At 34.4% G+C, this 26,338-nt stretch overlaps 2 protein-coding genes across 3 annotated transcripts; both read right to left on the minus strand.

The window, feature by feature from the left end:
- Positions 1-844: 844 nt before the first annotated feature.
- Positions 845-3,508, minus strand: LOC120158234 (E3 ubiquitin-protein ligase RNF4-like). Of its 2 annotated transcripts, none has more exons than XM_039169127.1 (6): positions 3,431-3,508; positions 2,717-3,001; positions 2,561-2,615; positions 1,602-1,702; positions 1,153-1,401; positions 845-978 (listed from the first exon to the last, which is right to left on the minus strand). In XM_039169127.1, exons 1-5 carry the CDS (start codon positions 3,461-3,463, stop codon positions 1,180-1,182), a joined length of 696 nt encoding a protein of 231 aa, XP_039025058.1. In that variant the 5' UTR covers positions 3,464-3,508; the 3' UTR covers positions 845-978; positions 1,153-1,179. The 2 variants fall into 2 exon arrangements, with proteins under 2 accessions (XP_039025058.1, XP_039025057.1); XM_039169126.1 differs by having other exon boundaries at positions 1,602-1,705.
- Positions 3,509-4,969: 1,461 nt separating this feature from the next.
- LOC120158221 (RPM1-interacting protein 4-like) lies at positions 4,970-6,638 on the minus strand. The gene is made up of 4 exons (XM_039169116.1): positions 6,580-6,638; positions 5,592-6,176; positions 5,188-5,385; positions 4,970-5,108 (listed from the first exon to the last, which is right to left on the minus strand). The coding sequence occupies exons 1-4, from the start codon at positions 6,583-6,585 to the stop codon at positions 5,079-5,081; spliced, it is 819 nt and encodes a 272-aa protein (XP_039025047.1). The 5' UTR covers positions 6,586-6,638; the 3' UTR covers positions 4,970-5,078.
- Between the last annotated feature and the right edge of the window lie 19,700 nt (positions 6,639-26,338).

Consider the following 26,338-nt stretch of genomic DNA (forward strand, 5'->3'; position numbering starts at 1 on the left):
ATAACCCTATCTTAATCAAAATGAAATGAAGTAACTAAATATCATTTTGTTTGAATTTAATGAGAAAAATTTTATAAAACTCGTGACCAATTCTTTAGTTTACCCAATTTTGAAATTCTAAGAAGGTTTCGATACCGACCTTTTAAAACTTATAAGAGAGTTTTGGAAACCTCTTCTCTATCCTCTATAAAATACCTTAAAACTTGTTTTTAAGTTGTAAAAATAATGTTCAAGTCCTTTAATATTTATTTTACACTCAAGCTGATCCCTAGTATATTGTAAAATTATACTCTCAAAAGTTGATTTTAATTTCATTACCGAAATGCTTTACCGAACTCTAGAACCAAACAAGGAGCGTTACCCAAAAAATAGGCAAGATTTTCAGTGCACATCATCATCTTGTCCAAACAAACCTAATTATATGAAACAATAAAAAGAATCATAATGCCTTAATTTCAATGACCACGACTTAATGTCCGAAAGGGCACCCTCATCCTTTTAGAGACAAGAACTTAATGTTCTTTATTACACGAGCAATTGTTATCACATTTCTCTATTTCAAAATGTTAAAATATATTCAGCAATACATCAAAGAGCTTAACTAAAAGAATCGCTGCAAAAACTAAAATGTAGAGAAACAAAATTTACAAAATTGGATACTATTTCCAATCTTATTAAATTTGAAATACTTCCCATTGATGCATAAAATTATATAATAAAAACTCAAATATAAAAAATTCGACATTGATCCGAAATAGCATACAATGACTTGTTTCACTCTTTTCAGTGTGTGTAAATCATTATATATAGTCATTAAACTAATCTATAATGAAGTTTGAGCTATTGAATAAAGACGACTGTCCACTAAAACATAGTTTTGAAACTACCAAGTCAGAAATTCCAAAATTAGCTCCACTGAAACAACCACCGGATGAATAGACTCTTTTATCTTTTTTCTAAGGGCAGTTTGTATTATCCCTGAAATAAAATGTTATAATCAATCAGAGCACACTCTCTTATATTTTCTAGGGGCATATATGCAAATCTTCCACTGATTGTTCACAGTAGAAATATAATTCAGTTCCAGGCCTTATGGATAGTTAACCTCCTAAAACAAAGGGAGACAAAAAGATAATAGACTAAAAAACTTACATTACTAGTTAGGCATGGAGTTCTCGTTCAAGCGACCGATGGAAGGAAGACCCTAATTAGTCCTCTCACGGTGACTCTTTTCCTGCAAGTCGGGCATTTCGCCTGAACAGCTAGTGCAGCTTTAATGCATGCTTTGCAGAATATATGCCCACATCTTGTTGACGTCTCCTCCGTTAACGGCCCCATGCAAATTGGACAGTTGAAGGTTGGTGCCTTTGGTGGTGGCTGTGACACTATAATTTCCTCCACCTGCCAATATAACATTCAACAAGTCTAAAGCGTTCGTAAATCTAATAAAAAACAGAAATGCAACAGGCGTGCGTGGACGAAAACAAGGAGGGATGTCTAGTCACGATATCTATAGACCTGATAACCAACCTGTATATGTTTCCTTGAAAGTATACGACATTACACATTTTGAACAAAACACTAAGAGGAAGAGTTCTTACAACTGATTGTGTAGAGCTTTCCCAATCGATAACGTTTGGACTCGTAGGAAGTCTTCGGAGCCTATTCGGATTATTATGAGTAGGACACATGTGAGCTACACCTACTAAAACAAAGAGCAACATAGGGGTTTAACTACGAAGAATAAATTGAGTAGATAAAGAACCACCACTCCATAAATCGATTGGCCGATGCATTCACACAAGTAAAACATTAGATTTTATCGGGCTACTACAAAGTTGAAAAGAGATAATATCAACCTTAGTAAATCACCCTCACATGCCACAAACCCCAAAAATAAAGGTAAACAGCTATGTTAAAAACCAAAGAATTGTATTTTATTAACAAAAATCTCTTGGTGTTATTAAGCACAGACCCTACAAGAGCATGGTCGGCAATGCTCAGCATACGGCAAAAGAAGTGAATAGACGTTCTTAGAAAATAAAGACATAGTACTTCCTGTTTTATTTCCATTTTAGTGTGATCCTCTTGTGTTACATATAGAAGCATTTGATTCATCAACATAATTTAATCACTTCAAGGCACATAATATCACCTAGATTTTCACTTGGATTATATCATGTTTGGTTAAGTGGATTGTGATCGACGTGCATTGACTTTGTCTTATTTCAAATATGAAAAAGTAAAATGACATTCCTTATATTCAACAATTTAAGGAGTAGGCTATTTGTTCCAGGGACTCTAAACCTCAAACTAACTAAGCACCTAAATCAAGACCGGGTTTGAAACCCACAGGACATCTACCTTAAAATTCATTCATTAATGGGGCTTCGAAACTGTTATTAAGAAGGAATCTTTTGACTCATGAAGATAAATAGAATGAATTTACAAGGCAGTGATTCAAATAAGCTTCTTCTATGCAATGTGCATATGATAATACAGGTATCACGTGAGGCCAAACAAAAATATTATAAACAGTATTTTCCCTAAATTCACCAACCTGAATCTACATCAACAACAGTCCTTCCACGGTTCCTCCTTGAATTGTTCCGAGTCTGATATAATATACCAATAAGTTTATAATAATCAGCATGATACGAATGATCATGGAAATTTTAAGTGAAAAACAAAGCAAAATGGAACAAGAGAAAAATACCTCTGCAAAAGATGTAGCCGAAGATTCAATTGCATCATCATCAATAGCATCAACATCAATAGTTGCAGGCGGTCCAAGCTGCATGGATTGGATAGTTTGTTCCTCATACCCAGCCTGTTGCGAAGTACCCTCCAGTTCTCTGATTTCACTGGGTGGAACATTCAGATCAAGCACTGCCTTTCTCCTTCGATACCCTCTAAGAGAAGACCCCCTCACTTCAAGAGTGCTCATGTTCAAATTATGATTTTTCAAAGCGATATCCGAAGATTGCAGCCTCAATAAAACCTTAAAGATGTTAAAATACAACTCCCTCAGGTACATTCACAATAGATACTGTATCATGTTCTCTCTAAAAGCAACAATTCCTTTACTTGATGTCAGTGTTAATGAAGTTTACAAAAAAAGAGTTCAATCTGAAATCAAACAAACCTAGTGATTTAGAGCTTAAAACAGGAAAGAACATCCAGAGACACAAAAATAAGATTTTTTTTTCACAACCTTCGCTTCCTAGAAAGTCCAAGTAGCAACAAGGATGTCATCACCATATTACTAGAAAGATTAAAAAAGAAAAAAAAAATCGACAAGCAAAAGAAACCCAAATTTTAACAACGGAAAATCGATTAGACACCAAAACATCAAATCATTTTTTTTTTGAAAAAGAACAAAAAGGGAAGATTGGTAAGTCAGATGAGAATGGGAGACCGAATGTCATACCTTGATACAGTGGGAGAATCGAATCGAGAGCATTCTGGTGAAATTATCACGTCTAGGGTTTTTAAAACCGGGGGGAGGGATTTTTCAACAGTATTATGAAGGTCGCGCGGTCGGGGTGCGCTTGAAGAGTGTCCACGTGGCGTGACCCCACTTTGTATTTCTTACGTATTCGCTTACAAATGCATCCAGCGCCCACAAGTCTTTAATTAGTCAACTTTTTAGCGCCCCGGTTGCATTAATGGGTGATATTAAATGATTACCATATTGAGATTAATTACCATAATAGGTAGATTAATTACCATGGTAGGAAGATTAAGTGTTAGATTAAAAATAGTATAAAATATTAATTAATTTATTAACAAAATATACAACATTGTATTTTATTTACTATTTTATAATGGATACAGCTATTCATTATTTATTTTGATTTAAATATATTATTTTTTGTGCTATAAATATTTCAGCGTATACTTATTTTAATACATTTGAATTTATAATAATTAATAATTAATCAATAATTTATAGTAAAAGATAGAGGTTAACATTCGATCAAGTCGAGTTGAGTCAAAGTATTTTGAGTTATTCGAGTGACGAGACTTATTTTATAACTCAAACTTTATTTTAAAAAATTTTGAGTCGGGTTTATGAAATTCAATTCGAGTCAATTAGAGTTGTTCGAGTTTTTATTTAAATTTAATTATAAATATTTATAATATTATGATATTATTTGATTATAACTTAAACAATTCTCTATAGCCATATATATATATATATATATATATATATATATATATATACATATATATATCATATAGAGAGTTGGTGAACTTGACTCAAATGTAAAAACATATTCCTAATTGTTAAAAATTCTGAGTTATCTGAATTCTATTTCATAACTCAATTTGAATTTTTTTTTAATATAAATTTATAAAATTTTGAGTCGAATATTGAATTGAGTTTTTCAACATCAAATCAAGTTGAAAATTTTGACTTTTTTATTTTATTTTTTTGTAAATCGAGTTTTGCTCAAACTAGCAGTAGGCCATTCGGAATTGATTGGAAGCACAAAACCTATCTGAGTGTACAAATGATTGGAGCAGTGCAGTAAGTCCATATAGCATGTCGGCAGCTGAAGTGTAAACCTGAAGACGCATGGAACTTTCGTAGTGAAAAAACATCAACTCCATATTTAGACAAAATTTGTTGGAACTGATGTTTCATCTTCTGTTGGCAATCCCCCATCCGTGCAAGAAGAAGCTTAAGCTTTTTTCATACCATTACACTCCATGTTTAAAAAAAAAAAAAAACTGGGGATTCTAAGAGAATGCTCAGAAAGAAAATACTGTTTTCTTCATTATCCCATAATTTCAGTAGATTGAATTTGATCCATACTAAGTTTAATTGGCAAAATTGAGATGGTTCCACATATAAGAGGGTGAAAAAACAAGATAACAAATTAGTGCTATAACAAAAATACAGAAGAACAATCGAAAAAGAGAAACAAACTAAGAATATATCTGAAACATGTTTGGAAGCACACAAATAGAGCAGTTAATTCACTCTGCTCCATTGGAAGGAGCCTTCAATGTATTTACGGTAATAATATCCCACACAAACTCGTTACAAATCCACAAGCTTTTCACATCCCTCATTTTCTGCACCATGGAAGGCAGCAACTCTGGAGAAAACAACACACGTTCGCGATTACGGATTATGTAAAAATAACCATCCATAGCATAGCAAAGCAACATACATACCTTAGCGCCACCGCTGTTGGATGGCCTCCGATTCCGAGCGTTGTTGTATGGGGATTGATCACCCCCCATGCCTCCTACCCTACCCCCGTTGTTCCTTTCTTCCCGCACCTTGTTAAAAATGTGAGTATAACCATCCGCTGATGCCGGGTTACTCTCATCCCAGTCACCGAATTTCGGAACAGCAGCACTTTTATCGGGCTGTGACACCGGAAACCAGATTATTAGCAACAAGTTTGTCTCAAGAGGAGCCGATGTGTGTGTAAAAGTTTCACACAACCGAATAATGCAATATCGTTATCAAGTGTTGCAAACACATTCAAGCTCACCGGAAGGTCAGCGATGCATTCTTTTTCGAGGTTCATGTCATGTATGGTGATAAAATGAAAAGAAGAAGAATGGCTTACACTTTCATCGCCTCTAGCACTTGGCCTCAGTCTGGATCTCCCAGGAGTACCGTGGCTACTATCGTACGAAGTTTTTCCTTCCCAGGCAGGCGATGGCATGCTACCTCTCCCCGTCACTCGTGCCTGGTGATGCAGAGGTGATTTCTCAAGGCTGTTTTCGGATCCAATGCTTGATCTCGCAGGGCGTTTTGTTACTTCACCGGAACTTACTCCACGACCATAACGTGAAGGTGTAGTGTCCCCTGAAGCTCTGCGGTTGACATTGTCGTGTCGTGTTGGAGAATCAGCATATTGCTTGGGGTAACCTTCTTCCCCGCTTCTTTGACGTTCATGTCCCCTTCGAGCAGGTCCTTGTCCTACCGATTCATCCACTTCCGGATTCGTTCTTGAAGCAGGATTAGACCTAGCAGGAGCTACAAAATCTTGATGCAAATCCAGGTTCTCTTGAGGATCATTCGGGTTTACAATCTTTCCTCCGCTGCGACCTTGACGGGCCTTGTCGAAATAAATTGTGTAGGGAACATTCTCTTCACCCTCCCAATTGCCAAACTTGGGCACATGGGAGCGCTGTTGCTGTTGCCGTTGCTACAATGACAACAAATTAGATGATACACAAACAAAAACTCTCCTCCATCAATAACAGAGACAAAGATTAGCAGATCTTACATACATGGAGCTAACCGAAAAATGGCTCAAAACAGGAAAACCAGTAGATTTTCCACAAGGGAATCACACACGCAATGAATTTGTGAAGATTAAACACATACATGTTTTATCGATTTTGGAACATACATGTTTTAAGTTCACCCAGAATTATATCCAGCTAATACACATTCTGACTAAAGTTCAACAAGTATACAAAACTCAAATCCCACAATTCTCATATTTCATTACTTATGTCAAAAATTCTCAGGAAACAAACAGAAGAACAATGAAAACTACACCAAACCCACCCAAAAAGAAAATACTGAAGATAAAAAGAACTTACTGCCATTTCTTTCTTCAGAAAAGTTGAGAAAGAACACCCAGATCCTCAAAAGAAAAAAAATCAGCTTTCTTATAACCAGAAAATTTTTAGAAGAACTCTTCAACCGAAATGAGAAGAATTTTAGACAGAGAAAGAGTATTTAAAGGAAAATAAAGGAAGGAGGAGAGAACGAGGGAGAGGATTATCAACCTTTGACCGGCACCACCGGTAACGTTTGACCATTCTCTCCTTTCTCACTCTGTAAAAACCTCTGTTTCTTCACATTTTCAGACGTCCCTCTCAAAACCCAAGCTTGGGTTTTTTTTTCCTTCTAATCAAATTTCGTAGCAGTTAATTATCCACTCCATCATTCAAAGCTGTGTTTTTGGTGACTGGAATGAATTAATTTGGCGGTGACAATCGCAGCCTTAGAAGGATGTGCTGGATAAACTGTTAAGGCTTGAGAGTCTTAAATTTAACGCCGTTACTGTTAATGGCGGCTGACCTTTTATCAAAGCTGAGACTTTGTCTTCCTCCGCGGTTAACTCTTGGTTTTCTTTTTATTTTATTTTTCTTTGTCGGCTTCTGTTCGGACATTTCAAATATCCTTCCTTTCACAAACCATTTTTTAAAAATTAAATATTTATTTAAGCAATTTATTAATTATTATATGCACTTCCGAAAAATTAAATTAATTTTTGAAAATACGATGCTAAATATAATACTTTAGTTTCTTTATAAATAGTTTAAATGATATAATCAAATCTGTTTAAGTAATTTAAAAAGAAAAAATAAAATACATGTTGTCAACTTCTAAGTATTCTTTTTGTTAACATTTTTTAGAAAAAGGTTTGATTTGTAAGAGTATATTTGTATATTACGAACGTGTTGGCTCTCGGAGAGATTCTATTATTAAAATAAGTCGTCTTTGTTGCTTTGATGGTTCACTAATAATCAATTTTAAATAAAATTGCAACTATGCAATAGTTAAGACAAAAATATTAAACCTACAAGTGGATTAACAACTAATGCTTATGCTTGAAACCTAATCTACTAATTTTCTTGCTATTATAACTACAAGCTTTTAATTGTAAAGTTAGTAAGAATTTAATTGTTAGTTTTTTTAATGCATAAGAAAAAAAGTGATCTTTAAACATTCATAACAACATGAGTATCTTCATAGTGTCACGGGTCGTGATCCTTGAGTCCAATACATTAATATTTGAAGGTTTTGAGAGCGTGACAAAAATATCTATCTCAAACCTTTATTGGTGATTCCAGAAACAAATGTAAACCGAGAAAAATACCCTAAGCCATGCGAGCTAAACCATCGGTCATCAAATTGCATTCATGTGGGACATATATGAACCGTAAGAACATAAACACAGATATGTATAAATTCCTCATAATTCTACATCAAGCATCGAGCAGTACCCAATTTGCTTTCGAAAAATCCAAAATCAAATCACCTTAGTGATCCCGAATATTACCCCACAGGTAGCCAAACCTGCTACTCTTTGTCGAGCATCATCGGTGTTTAGCTTTACCCATCCATCCAGAGGAACTGTCCATCGAGCATCCCCGTTGACTTTAATCCTACGAGCAGCCCTCCAAGAATTCCTTCTGCCTAAGGCAATAGCCACCTCATGTTTGAGGCGTAAACTTTGTTGTAATATGCTTTCACCTGCTACAAAGTCCTGCTAAAAATCATTTTATTTCGTCAAGAGTATTGTAACATCCTAAACCCTTAAAGTGTGATATTGAGCTACCAAGGCAATGCCTGATTTCAAAAACTGTTCATTGTCGTTTTAAAACATACTGAATAGTATCAAATTAGACATACAAGACAGTTATAAAAATATTTTTATAAATTGGAACTCTGTATAATACCCCAAATTTTGGCTAGTGACTAAATGTAAGTTTTGAAAGCTTGGTATATAAAGTACAAAATGTAAGCATGTTAGTCACTAAATTTTCACTGTTCGGCCAATTCTGAAAAATTACATTGATCTATGCTAAATTTATTTGATCTAAAATATGAAAATAATATTTTAAACCCTTATCTATCAGCCTTCAAATTTTCGAAAATTCTGGTTCGATCCGACTATCTAAATTCTACATCGAACTTTATCGCTTTGTAGATTTTAACACAAATCTCGTACTAAAAATCAAATTCCACAAAAAATTCTTGTTTTAGGCCAAACTTTTCATTTACGGATAAAATAGATAAAATTTCAAAATTACATTTTTGGTCCTTGAACTTTTACAAAGTTTATATTTTATCTACAAAACTTTCAAAATTTACATTTTAGTCACTACCCAAAATTTGGGGTATTACAACTCAAGGTTATAAAATTTGAATACAATAATAAAGGTCCTATGAATACACATGCCCATTACAGCTTACAGTACTATGGAAGAGATGTTGGAAGTCATGCTACGACGGTGCTCCATGAACGACTCAAGCTAATAACATGTGAACGGAAACATATAATGCTGAGCTTACAAAGCCCAACAATATAATCTCTAATATAGAGTAACATTATGAGTCTCATAAACATAAGCATGCTAAAGACACGATACTAAACAATATGTACATGCATGATCTTAATCGAGTGCTACCTACTTAATATTTAACTGTTCTATCGCTGAAGTAGGAGTCTCATGCTTCCCTTTTTACTAATGCGTTTGGTTCACGGAATGTAAGATTACCAGTGGGAATAAAAGATTATCAGGGAATAGGATTATTGAGAATGTTGTATTTTGTGTTTGGTTGGCTTAGCATGAATGTAAGATTACCGTGTTTGGTTAAAGGAATAAAAGATTATTGGAATGTATATTTGACCAAATTATCCTTATTATATATTTGTTTTTTTAACAAGTTGGAAAATATTTATATATATATATTTTTAAAAAAATTTAAATTCATAAAATATATATAATTTGGTTTACAAAATTGAAAATATCAAAAGGTTTAATGAAAGGGTAAAATTTTATTTTAACCCCTGAACTTCATATAAAATTTAAATTAATAGACTTTTTTTTAAATCTAAAATAGTTTAAGGATAAATTTGTAATTTAACCTTCGTAGAATTTTTATTATTCAATGACAGAATAATGATATTTAAAAAAAATTAAGGGCATTTTAGTCCAAAACGCCGGTAATCCAACAATACCTAAGTAAAGGGAGGTAATGACATTCTCGGTAATATACCCCAAAAAAATTCACTATTGGTAATGTAAGATTACCGAGAATGACATTCCCGGCCAACCAAACGGGGGAATGTGGATTCCATTCCCATGGGAATCTCACATTCCCCCAACCAAACACACCCTAAGGGTCTCACCATGAGTACAACTCTATTGTGTATCTACCCACACTAATTGTAACTACTTTATATTATCTAAATGTAACACTAACTGTAACATTAAAACTACTGCACATTTTCTGCAGGTCTCACCATGAGTACAACTCTATTGTGTATCTACCCACACTAACTATAACTACTTTATATTATCTGAATTGTTGTGCATTATCTGAATGCGACACACTACTTTAGATTATCTAAATGCGACACACTGCTAGTATCTTGTCTCACATATCCATCAGATACTAGTTACTAAGGGAACCCGATTTCACATAGTATTGGTAAGTTGTTGGCACGAACTTGATTTCAATGTCATCTTCGCTCACACAGATATTTGCTCGTTGTATTAAAGACTTCTTCTCTTTGAAATATTCCTCCACATATTTATTACCTTGTTATAGTTTTCAAAGTCTTTGTTTATTTTTCTGAGTGTAGAAACTTGGAACAAACCATTTTCTATCTCAAATTTAATATTATCCCTGGAATTGATTCGATGTTCTGTATATTGACATTGGTTTCGTTGGGCTTGTATCCACCATGTTAGTGCATAGTATTTGAATTTCAATGCTATTAAAGGTACATGTTCTTCTGAAGGGTAATTTTAGTAGGAAAAAAAGGGTTGACAACTATCGTTTTAGATGTCAAAATAAATTTCCTCCTTCCCGAATAATAAATAAAGGAAAATTCGTAGCGAGAGAAGTAGGGTCGAATCCACAGGGACTTGGAAAATTCTTAATTTATGTCTGATTGGTCTATGCCAGGCGTGAAAGTAATAAAATGGGGGGTTTTGGTAAAAATATATTTAAGTAGTAAAGAAAAAATGATTAAATAAATAAAAACTATAAAAAATAAGAGAATAAAGTTTGTGAATAAATACAGTAAAAATAGCCTCAAGCTTCATTTTGACTCAATTTCCTTCTGATCATCGAATAAGATTTTCTCTTCGGGATTCACGTCGGTTACTTTATCTACAAGGGCTATCACCGTGACTCTATCTTGTATACCGAATACCCAAGGCAATCTTTAATTTCAGCTTCAGTAATTGATTCTAACAACATCAATTGTCGTAGATCAATTAGCGTTTAAGTTTGTGGCGTCCGACTCGGATTGTTGCTTCAATAACCGTCAATTCTGATCTCAAATCCCTCTTGGCGAAGCTATCTCGCCAAGTGTGTTCCCAGGAAGTCGAATTGCTTTCTATAAGCCGAATCTTCCTCCGACACGTTTAATCTCAACAACCTCTTGACCAAAGTCAATCTTTGATTTCGAAAAATGTTTTGATTTTGAAAAATAAGCGCAAATATTGAGAGAGATGTTCCGAAGATATTAAGGGTCTGTTTCAATTCTCCCGTTGAAATTGAGTCATCGCGACAACTCTCGGCTTATGAAAAGTTTAGCTAAGCATGAAAAAAGTCATACTTAACATTTGAAAACAAAGCTTGAAAAATAAAAGAAAAATGAAAAGAACTTGAAAAGAAAAAAAGAGAAAGCTTTTATAAAAACTAGAGAGAAAAGAAGATTGTAATTCGAATATGAGTTTAGGCTTACCCCAAGTGGGTATTTATAGCCTCTCAAAGCCTAAGGGATAAAAAAATAAAATAAATAAAATAATCCTAAGATAATTGTTTTACAAATTTAAATTTGAATTCAAACTTAAACTAGTCTCCTAATGCAACTCTGCTCATCAATCTTCCAGAAGGCGTGCAGAGGAAGTCTTCTAGAAACCGTCGCTGATTGGACCTTCTAGAAACTGCCACGTCAGACCACGTGTTGAAAACATTTTGATATTTCGATATAACAAATTAAGTTAAATGAATTTTAAGATTTTCCAAAATGATTTTCTAAGTATATTCGATTTAATTATTCGAATATCAAAACATTACTCAAAATATTTCAAAAATCATTTTTAATCCTTACTTAAGTGTAAAAATAAGTTTTAATCTTAAAACAATTTCAAAATAATCTTTCAAAGTATTTCGAACCATTTCAAAGCCAAAAATTCCAGATTGCTCAGAGGGAACAGATTCCCCCCTAAGGGGGTACCGATTCCCCCTGAAGGGTTTGGCTTTGAGATTTCCAGAATGCTCGGAGGGAACCGATTCCCCCATAGGGGGTACCGATTCCCCCCTGTTCAACGGTCGAAATATTTGAATTTTACACTTAGGGAACCGATTCCCCATAGGGGGTACCGATTCCCCCCATGCTCCAAACTGTTTTATTAATTGTTTTCACACTAAAACGGCTATATGATCTTCACTAATCATCCCCAACGTTTAGAAGAGATTCAAGGTATATTTAAACAAGTTCTGAAGCCCTTGATTAACAAGAAATATAGAGAAACAAGAGAGAAAGCATCAAACACCAAGTTTGTGTAAATCAAGCCAATTTTCCTTTCAATATTCATTTTGCTTTCAAGAACACCATTTGTGCTCATTTGTAATTATCTTTGAGTGTTCTTTTCTTGTTCTAGAATTGTGCAAACATCTTACCTTGTGAGGTTTTCTTGTAAGTTTGCAAATTTGTAATCTTCTCTTTGGGAAAAAGAGTGTTCTCAAGAGTTGGGGTATACTCTTGAGGGATTTTGTAAGGTTATCTCTTTGGCCTCAAAAGAAAGAACAAATTAGTGAATTTGTTGGAAAATCCTTAGTGTGGATAGCTAAGGTAGTGGACGTAGACTTTGTTTGAGAAAGTCGAACCACTGTAAATCGCTGTGCAATTACTTTCAATTTTTCTGCAAAAGCTTCCACGAAATTTTTAATTGCCAATTCACCCCCCTCTTGGCCGATTCCGTCGATCGATTAACTCAACAATTGGCATCAGAGCCTAACTCATTTGAAGGTTTAATCGCCTCTTGATTCGATTCGGGAAGAGTTATATCGATTATTAAAGTCATCAATGGCCTCCGCTTCAAACTTCGACTCCGGTCTCGATTCGATGCCCGTCAACAAGCCTCCTTTCTTCAATGGAGCTAACTATGCCTATTGGAAGAATAGAATGATGTACTTCATTCAAGCAAGTGACATGGGAACATGGAATGCTGTAGAAGAAGGATACATCAAACCTCTCACTCATCCAAGGTTGTGGAATGAAGGAGAGACAAGAATGTTCCAGCTCAACTCCAAAGCCATCCATATTATTTTTTGTGCTCTTGGACCAGATGAATACGGAAGAGTTTCATCGTGTATAACCGCCAAAGAAATATGGGACAAACTTCAAGTCACACATGAAGGTACAGATGAGGTAAAGAAATCAAAAATTAGTATTCTAACGCATAGTTATGAAATTTCAGGATGAAACCAAATGAAGACATCAAAACTATGACAGATAGATTTTCAACGATTGTCATTGGTCTCAAATCATATGGAGAGATCATCTCAAATGAAAAGCTTGTGAGGAAGTTAGTATACTCCCTCCCAAAATCATGGCAATCAAAGAAGACGGCAATCATCGAGTCTAAGGACCTATCGTCCTTAACTCTTGAAGAACTTATCGGTTCACTCCTCACTCATGAGATGATGCTTGAAGATGAGGTGGACCTTGATAAAGTTGAAGAGACACCAAAGGAAAAGGAGAAGAAGAAAAATATTGGAGTTGCTCTCAAATCCACAAAAGATGAGAGTGATTCTAATAATGATGATGATGACGAGGAAATGGCATTGTTTGCCAAACGGTTCAGAAAAATGATGAGACATTACCAAGGAAGAAAATTCAAACGAAACGAAGGCCTCAAAAATGAACCAAAAGAGAAGGACCCAATCATTTGCTATGAATGCAAAAAGCCGGGGCATGTCAAATATGATTACCCACAATTGAAGAAAAATGGTCAATCAAAGAATAAGCACAAGGCTCATGTGGCTACATGGAGCGATGAAGAAAGTTCCGATGAAGAGGAACAAGAAGTAGCAAACTTGTGCTTGATGGCATTCGGGGAAGATTCTAAGGTAACCTCTAACTCATCCAATTTTGATGATTTATCTTATGATGAGTTATTTGAGGAGTACAATGGGTTGGCTTCGGATTATGAGAAATTGTTTTTAAAATATAAAAATGATGTTTCAAAATTGAAAAATGAAAACAAACTCATATCCAAAACCAACAACGATCTTGAAAGTAAAATCAAAGATTTGCAAATCAAACTAGAAGAGTTTGAAAAGAAAAATTTAGATTTGCAAAATTTACTTTCAAAGATCAATGATGATCATCAAAAGAAAATTGATGATCTTAAAACTTCTTTTGATAAAGTTGGAACAAAACATCTTGAAAAAAGTGGAAATTCAAAATCCAACTTTGTTAGAAAAAGTTTTAGAAACTACAATCATAGAGGTCCCCAAAGAACCTCTAATGGAAAAATCATTAGAAGTATGTGGGTTCCTAAAGAACTCATTACTACTAAAGATAAAAATATCCTACACAAATGGATACCTAAGGGGACTAGGATTTTGGAAACTAATGAATATGGACCCAAAAGAATTTGGGTACCAAAAATCAAAAATTAATCTATGTTTGTAGGGAAAGGAGCATTGCTACAAGGCACGGGAAACAAATTCAAATTCATGGTACCTTGATAGTGGATGCTCAAGACATATGACCGGAGACAAAAGCCGGTTCATTGAGCTTAACGCCAAAAATGGAGGAGAAGTGACTTTTGGAGACAATTCAAAAGGTCACATTGAAGGTATTGGTACAATAGGTAATACCTCTTCCATACAAATTAAGAATGTTTTATATGTGAATGGATTAAAGCATAATCTATTGAGTATTAGTCAATTATGCGATAAAGGATTCAATGTCTTATTTGAAATTAATGGTTGTAAAGTCATTGACATTGCATCTAATCGGATTATGCTTGTTGGTCATAGAATAGGAAACATTTACATGGTGCATTTAGATTCTATTGATATGACTAATTTATGCCTAGTTGCTAAGGATGAGCATGATAGTTGGTTATGGCATAGGAGACTAGGTCATGCTAGTATGAGTGTTTTGCAACGGTTAATTCAAGGAGACTTAGTAAGAGGGTTGCCTAAGCTTAAATTTGATAATGATAAAATCTGTGATGCATGTGCTAAAGGAAAACAAAAGCGAGTTTCTTTTAAATCTATTAATGATGTATCAACTAGTAGAGTATTACAATTGATCCATTTAGATCTTTTTGGGCCAACTAGAACTACTAGCTTGGGAGGAAAACAATATGCATTTGTCTTGGTAGATGACTATTCTAGATACACTTGGGTTCTATTCTTAAGTACTAAAGATGAAGCATTAGAAAATTTCATCACATTTTCGAAAATAATCCAAAATGAAAAAGGTTACTCTATCACTAGTGTTAGAAGTGATCATAGAACTGAATTTGAAAATCTTGGATTTATTGAGTTTTGTAATTCTAATGGTATTAGCCATAATTTTTCAGCACCTAGAACCCCTCAACAAAATGGAGTTGTTGAGAGGAAAAATCGAACTTTAGAAGAAATGGCTAGAACCATGCTTTGTGAAAATAATTTGCCAAAATATTTTTGGGTGGAAGCCACAAATACCGCTTGTTATGTTGTAAATTGAGTAATGATTAGGCCAATTTTAAAGAAAACACCATATGAAATTCTCAAAAATAAAAAGCCTAACATTAGCTATTTTCATCCTTTTGGATGTAAATGTTTTGTTTTAAACAACGGTAAAGAAAACCTTGGCAAATTTGATGCTAAAAGTGATGAAGGAATTTTGCTGGGTTATTCCTTAAATTATAAAGCTTATCTTGTATTTAATAAAAGAACTTTAGTTGTAGAAGAGTCTATACATGTTGTTTTTCGATGATAATCCCCTTCCGAGGAAGGATTCTTCTGTTAATGATGATGTAGGTATTGTACAAGCAAATGACGTTAGACATGACGTTGGAGAATCATCATCAAAGGAAGAAACAAAAGATGAGGAAACTCATGATCCCCTCGAGAATCCAACCAGTGAAGAAAGGGAAGTATCTTTTCCAAGAGAGTACAACTATGTCAAGGATGGTGAAATTATAGGTGATCCATCAAAAGGGGTAACTACTCGATCTTCTCTTAGAAATGTCTGTAATTATGTTGCATTTATTTTATGCATAGAGCCTAAGAACATCAAAGAAGCATTAAAAGATGAACATTGGATTATGGCTATGCAAGAAGAATTAAATCAATTTGAGAGAAGTAAAGTATGGACATTAGTTGAAAGGCCTAGTAATAAATCTACTGTAGGTACTAGATGGGTTTTTAGAAATAAACTTGATGAAAGTGGTAATATAGTGAGGAACAAGGCTAGACTTGTTGCTCAAGGCTATACTCAAGAAGAGGGCATAGACTATGATGAAACATACGCTCCCGTAGCTAGGATGGAAGCAATTAGAATGTTATTAGCATTTGCATGTTTCAATGAATATAAATTATATCAAATGGATGTTAAAAGTGCATTTTTAAATGGTTTTATAAAATAAGAAGTGTACGTGGAACAACCTCCAGGTTTTGAAGATTCAAATTTTCCCCGGATCATGTTTTAAAATTGACAAAAGCTCTTTATGGTTTAAAACAAGCTCCTAGAGCTTGGTATGAAAGATTGTCAAATTTTTTAATTGAAAAAGGTTTTTTAAAAGGAAAGGTTGACACTACATTGTTTTTAAAGAGAAAAGGTAAAGATTTATTAGTAGTTCAAATTTACGTTGATGATATAATATTTGGTTCTACTAATGATGTTCTTTGCCAAGAATTTTCTAAGCTAATGCAAAGTGAGTTTGAGATGAGCATGATGGGGGAGCTCTCATTTTTCTTGGGACTCCAAATCAAGCAAAGAAAAGATGGCATCTTCATTAATCAAGGTAAGTACGTCAAAGATATGCTCAAGAAGTTTGGACTAGAGAAAATGGGAAACCTCCTAACACTCCAATGAGCTCTTCAATAAAGCTTGACTTAGATGAAGGAGGTAAATGTGTAGATGTTAAATTATATAGGTCAATGATTGGCTCTTTGCTTTATCTAACCGCAAGTAGACCGGATATTATGTTTAGTGTTTGCTTGTGTGCTAGGTTTCAATCATGTCCTAAAGAATCACATTTACTAGCTGTTAAGAGAATCTTTAGATACCTTAAGGACACTCCTAGTTTAGGACTTTGGTATCCTAGAGACTCTAGCTTTAGCTTGCATGCCTTTTCTGATGCGGATTATGGAGGATGCAAATTAGATAGGAAAAGTACCTCCGGTACTTGCCAATTCCTTGGAAATATGCTGATTTCTTGGTTTTTAAAGAAACAAAATTGTGTGGCATTATCTACCACTGAAGCGGAATACATTTCAGCCGGTAGTTGTTGTGCACAAGTTTTATGGATGAAACAACAACTTTTTGATTATGGAATTGAAGTAGGTACCATTCCTATCAAGTGTGACAATACTAGTGCTATTTGTCTCACTAAAAATCCTATCTAACACTCTAGAACTAAGAACATTGAAATAAGACATCACTTCATTAGAGACCATGTCACTAAGGAAGATGTAGTTCTAGAATATGTTGATACTTTGCATCAATTAGCGGATATCTTTACAAAACCCTTAGACAAGGAAAGGTTTTGGACACTTAGAAGAGAATTAGGTTTAACTAACCTATCTTCACTTAGTGTTTAAAATAATTTAGCACTTTTAATAAATACTGAAAAATGCTTATAATAATAATTTTTGATTGCATTCTTGCTATTAGTTAGGGGGAGTTTATGATTCTTAGTGAAAATTAATTTTATGTTCAAATAATGTTTAAAGATTAATTTAATTGTTTGAACATAATTATTTTTCAATATATGAGTTGCCTATACCACTAGAAAAGATTAATTTAGCATTTTATGTGCTTAAAAGTCGGATTTTAGCATTTTGGTGCAGAGGGAATCGATCCCCCCATGAGGGAACCGATTCCCCCTTTGAAGGGGAACCGATTCCCCCCACAGGGGAATCGATACCCCCCTGGGGTTCTATTAAATCGGGCAGAACACCCCCAAAAACCCCAAAACCCTCTTTTTCTTCTTCTTCTGCCGTTCTTCACCTCTAAATCTCTCAAATCTCCATTTTTGCCTCAAATCAACGATATTAATCGGAATTTACTTCAAATATCATCTTCTAAACCTGTTGGAATCATTAAAATCGTGCAAACATCAAAATCCCCTCAATCTTCATCTTTCAAGGTATATTTTTCTAAACTCTCTATTACATTGATTTTGAACATAGGATTAGTTTTAATTAGTTCTAGGTTAAAATAGTGATCGAGCATTGATTGTTTAGTGATTAAAAACTAGATGTTATAATTAATTTCATAAAAAAACACAAGAATTTTCCAAAATTTTTTTTTAAATTTTCGAAATAAAAAAAATGTTAATTTTCAAATTATTGTGTTTTGATTAAATTATGTTGTTGTTATAAAAACTATACATATATTGTTTCTCAAAACCATGTTTTTCAAAAGTTTTTCAAAAACTTTGCCCATTAGGATTGATTTAGAGAACCTTGAAATATTGAGGACTCAATTGAGTTTTGGGATTAATTGAATTGCATACATTTGTTTTTAAAATTGCAGGTTATCAATTCTATTCCGATTTCCTAAACCATGTCCAATCCTAAACGTGCTAGGTCTTCATCTAGTCGTTCTAGTCGTCAACCAAATCCTCCTCCTATTCCTCAAAATCCTATTCCAAATCTTGATCCTAACTTGACTATCCAAAATTCTTGTTTCAATCAACCGGGTCCTAAAGATTATTGTTATTGGTTTTACCAATATTTTGACTCGTATAAGATTAGGGAAGAACGTATCCCATCTCTTCAAACTATGGTTGATATTAACTTTAAATATCTCCCTATCTTGCACGAATGGAAATTTGATAAACTTTTCGAACTTGAACCCGTTGTCTATCATCAACTTGTTCGTATCTTCTACTGTAATGCCGTTTGTATCAAAAATCGTGACAAAACCAAAACCATAGGAGTACGTTCCTACCTCCTAGGTCAATATTTCCATCTTGATCTGGATTACATATCCAATGCCTTAGGCTTGGATAATGAAGGTTTATCAAACGAAAAACAAGTTTTAGGCTCACGATATAAACGGAATGATAGTGCAAGTGTTCTAGATCTTCATGAGCGTTTTCTTCATCTCATGATCACTTGGTGGTTTCGACCATCCGAGGGTCGTTATTCTACTCTTAGAGCTTTAGACCTTTGGTGGTTGCATTGTTTTGAACACAACATAAAAATAAACCTTTCCGAGATTATCTTTGCTGAGATCGTTGAAACTGTTAACCTAGTGCCAAATGAGAAACTCTGTTCTTCACTAGTTTACGGTTGTATCCTTAGTAATCTCTTTTCTAAAGCCGAGCTTTGAGTTGGTCTAGATGCCGCTTTTCCTCTTAAGAAACAAATCAATCTTCTTTCTTTAACAAGAGCGGGATGGGTCAAAAATAAAGAAACCGGTGAATGGGTTCGATCTTCTGCAACTACTCCGGGAGCTAGTTCTTCACAAGCTCCACCCTAAGCTGACGAAGATCCAGAGTTTGACCAATTAATGAGGGATATCGATGAAGCTGAAGATGAGCCTGAGCAACCCGAGGAGCACGCACAACAATCGACTCAAATGCCTCCATATTTTCAATCTTTTATGGAGACATTTGATTACCGATATGCGACCATGGATTCGCGCTTTACTTCTATAGAGTCCCATCTATCCACAATGGGAGCTCAACAATTAGAAATTCTTCGGGAAATGCGTGCAAATAATGAAGCAACCAATGCACGTATTAATGACCTCACTAACGAAATGGCCGCTATGCGAGCTCGATTTCCTCCTCCTGATCCGGATATGTGATTAAATGTTTTACTTTGAACTCCAAACTTATTGTTTTAACATTTTGAATATTTTGGAATGTTTGATTTTGTAGATTGTTGGATTTTGGATTTATGGATGGTGTGAACTTATATGTTTGGTGTGTTTTATTCGTTATTGCATCATTTACATCATTATTAGCAATATGACCAATTTTGCCATATCACATTATTTATGAATATTGATTACGGAACTAATGGCTAACGTTTCTCTTAATTGTGATCTTAGCAGCTTATGCATACATATACCTAATCAATTGGCTTAATATTTTTCACGTTCATTTGAATCTTTTTGATTTAACAAAAAGGGGGAGAAGTGTGTTTTAAGTGTTTTAAGTGTGTGTTTTTAAAAATGATAAATGGGAGAAGTGTTAAAGTAAGGGGGAGTAATTTCAAAACTTGATTTCAAAATCTTAAAAATTACTAAAATGTTTTGTTATATCAAAAAGGGGGAGATTGTTGAAAACATTTTGATATTTCGATATAACAAATTAAGTTAAATGAATTTTAAGATTTTCCAAAATGATTTTCTAAGTATATTCGATTTAATTATTCGAATATCAAAACATTACTCAAAATATTTCAAAAATCATTTTTAATCCTTACTTAAGTGTAAAAATAAGTTTTAATAGTAAAACAATTTCAAAATAATCTTTCAAAGTATTTCGAACCATTTCAAAGCCAAAAATTCCAGATTGCTCAGAGGGAACCGATTCCCCCTGAAGGGTTTGGCTCCGAGATTTCCAGAATGCTCGGAGGGAACCGATTCCCCCATAGGGGGTACCGATTCCCCCTGTTCAACGGTCGAAATATTTGAATTTTACACTTAGGGAACCGATTCCCCATAGGGGGTACCGATTCCCCCCACGCTCCAAACTGTTTTATTAATTGTTTTCACACTAAAACGGCTATATGATCTTCACTAATCATCCCCAACGTTCAGAAGAGATTCAAGGTGTATTTAAACAAGTTCTGAAGCCCTTGATCAACAAGAAATATAGAGAAACAAGAGAGAAAGCATCAAACACCAAGTTTGTGCAAATCAAGCCAATTTTCCTTTCAATATTCATTTTGCTTTCGAGAACACCATTTGTGCTCATTTGTAATTATCTTTGAGTGTTCTTTTCTTGTTCTAGAATTGTGCAAACATCTTACCTTGTGAGGTTTTCTTGTAAGTTTGCAAATTTGTAATCTTCTCTTTGGGAAAAAGAGTGTTCTCAAGAGTTGGGGTATACTCTTGAGGGATTTTGTAAGGTTATCTCTTTGGCCTCAAAAGAAAGAACAAATTAGTGAATTTGTTGGAAAATCCTTAGTGTGGATAGCTAAGGTAGTGGACGTAGACTTTGTTTGAGAAAGTCGAACCACTGTAAATCGCTGTGCAATTACTTTCAATTTTTCTGCAAAAGCTTCCACGAAATTTTTAATTGCCTATTCACCCCCCTCTTGGCCGATTCCGTCGATCGATTAACTCAACACCACGTCATGCACAGAGTCGTGCCCATGTCTCCAGCCGTGACCAAATAATAAAAAAATGCAGAATGCGCTTGTTTTGTCACTAATTCTGGAAAGCAAGGACCTGCACGAAAACAAACATAACACGACCAATTTAGCAGTAATAATTCCTCAAAATCGAAGAAATAACGAGCAAAGATTAACGATTCTGAACACTCATCAATTTCTCCCTCACTTATCTCATGCTTGTCCTCAAGTATGATTAATCAAACTAGGAAAAAATTTCATTTACAGTTCTTTGTCAAGTTTCACATTCAAGGAAGCAAGGTAAAGGCCACAATAACTATTCAAGTCAAGAAATCAATCAATTGAACATCATCAATTGGAATAAGTCAAGTGCAATTGTAATATCCATTCATTCATTAATCTCAATGCTCATAACTCAACACCTTACCAAGACTCACTCAAATCACTCAATGTGTTTGGGGTAAAGAAACGCTCAATGTCAGAATCGACACGATATTACCATAAGCCTACAAGTAAATCAAATCTCCACTACTAATAAGAACACGATGCATAAATCAAAGGGTCTTTTATTGGTTGTAATGGGGCTTAGGTAAAGATGGGGAAAAGGCTAAATATATGGCTAAATATTCAAGGCAAGGAACTAACAAATGATAATCTCAACTCCATTAAAACATTAAGTACACCAAGAATAAAAGACTAATTGTCAAACAACAAAATGCATTTGATTTTTTTCTTTCTTTTTCACACTTTTGTTGTTTTGTTTTCCATTTTTTCATGTCTTTTTTTTCGAACATCATTTTTTTCTTTTTTCGAACTGCTGTTTTTTTTCACATTCAACATTTTTTTCAATGGAGCATACAATGGTAAAATTATTCACTTGCCCTGAAAAAGGTAGAAAAGAGGGATAAAACAAAAAGGCTCGGGTTTATAAATGTGATGAAAACAAAGAAGCGAAAATAGGCTCAAAAGTGTTTAACTAAGGGGGAAAATGCATGGGTAGGCTATTTAGTGGGGAAACGGGATGGTTAATCCTAAGGTGCCCAAATCATTTTTAAGCATCATGTTCATGTGTAATCTTGACAGTATTCAACATGCAGGTTCTAGAATATCAATGCCAAATTTGACACGCTCAATCAAACAAAATGCGAGCGAAAATGATATGCTCGTAAAGGCTCAAATCTCACCAGATTGTTTAATGCATTGAGCTAATCACATTTCAACCAACAAAGGCATGGAATATCACAAAAGCACCAACTTGATCACAATTCATGCTATTCGCTATCAAGAATATCCTAACCTAAACAATTATGTGTTCCCAAACAAGCATAGCATTCCAAAAAGTTTCCACAAGACAAAGACAATCAATGAAATTTTTGACAAATCCAACCAACACATACTAACATCGAAACATAAAGACAAGTAAAGCAAAATTCAATCATACATTCTACTCCCCCTCACTTAAAGCATTTTGCCTCAAAACGAAAAATTAAAGTGCAAGAAAAGGAATAGAGTACTTCCTGGATTTCATGTCGGTTTTGCTAACATGCATCGTTTAATGAAACGGTGTGCACGGTTGGGGCATTATTTTTTTCTGCTTTGTTCGATTTTTCACTGCTCAGTAGTCTCCAAAATTAGCACTGTTCAAATCATAATTTCGTAAATCTTCGTCGTTCAAGTTTGAATAAAAAAATTTCGATTCCTGCAAAATAAAAATAGAAATTAAATTAAACATGCTTGACAAAACAAAAACAAAAATAAAAATATAACGGAATCGAAAGCAATGGGTTGCCTCCCATGAAGCGCTTTTGTTTAACGTCGTTAGCTCGACGACTTGATTCATATTCCGGGTTCTTCCAAGTCAAGATATTCAATTAAGCTAACTTCGCTATTCGCATAATACGGCCATGAGAGAATATTTCAGTTATCGTATAAGGCCCGCTTCATTTTGATCGAAGTTTTCCTGCAAAAAGTTTTAATTTTGAATTAAAAAAAGAACTTTTTGCCCGATAGAAAAATATTTAGAAATAATTTTTCGATCATGGAATTCTTTTGTTTTGTCCTTATATATTTTGGCGTTGTCGTAAGCATCTTTCCGGATTTCCTCAAGCTCTTGTATATGTAATTTTCGTGTTTCACCGACCGCTTCTAACTCCATATTGCACTATTTTACGGCCCAATATGCCTTGTGTTCTAGCTCGACAGGTAAATGTCACGGCTTACCAAACACAAGGCAGTATGGCGACATGCTGATATGTCCTTTATATGCGGTCCGATAAGCCCACAAAGCGTCAATTAATTTCAAGCTCCAATCTTTGCGATTCGGCTTAACTATTTTCTCAAGAATTGTTTTTACTTCACGGTTTAAAACTTCTGCTTGTCCGTTCGTTTGCGGATGATAAGCTGTGGCAATCCTGTGATTCACTCCATGATTTTTCATAAGTACATCAATTACTCGCTTGATGAAGTGTGTGCCGCGATCGCTTATTATCGCTCTTAGTGTACCAAACCTGGAAAAAATACAATTCTTTAGAAACTGAACAGTAGTTTTTGCATCGTTATTTCGAGTGGCTTTAGCTTATACCCACTTTGAAACATAATCAACCATAAGGATTATATAACAATTGCCAAAAGAAGAAACAAATGGACCCATATAATCAAGTCCCCAAACATCAAATATTTCGCATATGTGTATAGGATTAAGGGGCATTTCGTTTCTTCGACTCAAATTACCTGCACATTGACAATTATCACAAGATTTACAAAACAAATAAGCATCACGGAAAATATGAGGCCAAAAGAATCCACATTCCAAAATTTTATGAGCGGTCTGCTTCGATCCAAAGTGTCCACACGAATAAGAATGAAAAAATTTTAAAATTGAGATTACCTCACTTTCAGGAACACATAGTCTAATTACCTGGTCTAAACAATGCTTCCAAAGATACAGATCATCCCAAATGAAAAACAAGATTCTCTTTTAATACGGTTTACTTCAGCTCTCGTTAAATCAGATGGCAATTTACCTGTAGCTAAATGTTAGGATTTTCGGAAGCTCGATTCGAAAACCGGAACGGTTTGAAAAGAGGGGTCGAAATGGTTTTGAGTTTAGGGAGTAAGGATATTGAAAGATAGAGAATTGAACAGCGATTTATAGTGGTTCGACTTTCTCAACCAAAGTCTACGTCCACTACCTTAGCTCCTCACCAAGGATTTTCCAACAAATTCACTAATTTTTTATTTCTTTTGAGGATAAAGAGTAACCTTACAAACTCCCTAGTTTTTCCGGGCTAAACTAGAACCTTTCCCTAGCTTTTACACGGGATTAGCTAGAACATTTCCCCTTTACAAAAGTATAAGAAATATAAACAAGAAAACCTCTCTAAGGTAGGTGTTTACAAGATTGAGCTCACAAGAACAAAATATTTACAAGAGAAAGATGAAATAAGAATGAAAAACTCTTCTCTTGTGTTTGATTGCTTGGATAGTTGTTCTCATACTTCTTCAAGTGTCCTTAGCTTGTATTTATAGCTTGGAATGTGTTTGATGTTGTATATAGTCGTTGGAGATGTTTTGGAGCCGTTTGGGGATGATTTTTCTACTCAAAAAGACTGCCCATAACATGGTGCATCAGTGCACTATCATGTTGCATCGATACCCCTTCATTAAATTCAAATAAACTAGCCATTGTAGCCTTTGTGCATGGATGCACAACAGGATGCATCGATGCACAACCTTGATGCATCGATGCACAGAAGGATGCATCGATGCACTAAGTGCATTCGGTGTTTGAGTGCATGGATGCACTGCATGGTACATCGATGCACTAGTGCATATGCAAGGATGCATTGCAGGGATGCATGGATGCACTGCAGGGGTGCGTGGATGCACTGCAGGGGTGCATGAATGCACTTTGACACCCTTTAGCATTTTGGCTCAAATCCAAATTTAATGGACTTTGAATTATTTTTGAAACCTTTTAAAACTTTGAATAAATTCAATTAAGTCCAAAAAAATTTTGTAAATTCAATTCAAGTCCAAAAATCATTTTGCCTTAAATTGTTATATCAAAACATAGTTCAACAATCTCCCCTTTTTGATATAACAAAACATTTGAAAAATTATTTTTGGCAAAACTCCCCCTTAATAAATTGTTTAAAGAAAAAGATATCAAATGTTAACAATTGTTGGAAAATATATGAAAATGTTAAGCTCCCCCTTTTTCATTTAGAAATTGAATTTTTCAAACCAAACTTCTTCCCCTTTTTGTTATATAAAAAATAATTCGATATTTGAAGTTCAAAATAACTTTGGAGAGTAAGTGGTAAATTTGACATTTAAAAATCATTTGAAAAATCAAAGCTCCCCCTCAATAAATGCATTCCAATCAAAATTTAGCTTTAAGAACTTGACACTTAAAAAGAAATTGAATTTCTACAAAGAATAACAAATATGTTAGTAGCACATGAAATTCAATATATCCAAGACTAAAATACTTTATGCAATATGTTGAGTTAATCGAATGACGAAATTGGCCAAGAGGGGGGTGAATTGGAAATAAAAAATTTTGTGGAAGCTTTTGCAGAAAATTGAAAATAATTGCACAGCGATTTACAGTGGTTCGACTTTCTCAAACAAAGTCTACGTCCACTACCTTAGCTATCCACACTAAGGATTTTCCAACAAATTCACTAATTTGTTCTTTCTTTTGAGGCCAAAGAGATAACCTTACAATTCCTTCAAGAGTATACCCCAACTCTTGAGAACACTCTTTTCTCAAAGAGAAGATTACAAATTTGCAAACTTATAAGAAAACCTCACAAGGTAAGATGTTTGCACAATTCTAGAACAAAGAAAAGAACACTCAAAGATGAATACAATTGAGCACAAAAAGTGTTCTCGAAAGCAAAATGAATATTGAATGAAAATGGGCTTGAAATGCTCAAACTTGAGGTTTGATGCTTTCTCTTTGATTCTCTCTTGATTCTAGTTGCTTGATATTTCTTGTTGTTGATCAATGGCTTCTAAGCTTGCTTAAATACACCTTGGATCACTTCTTAACGT

The sequence above is a fragment of the Hibiscus syriacus genome, unplaced genomic scaffold (assembly GCF_006381635.1).
Source record: "Hibiscus syriacus cultivar Baekdansim isolate YM2019G1 unplaced genomic scaffold, ASM638163v2 tig00111309_pilon, whole genome shotgun sequence".
In the NCBI taxonomy this organism is placed as follows: domain Eukaryota; kingdom Viridiplantae; phylum Streptophyta; class Magnoliopsida; order Malvales; family Malvaceae; genus Hibiscus; species Hibiscus syriacus.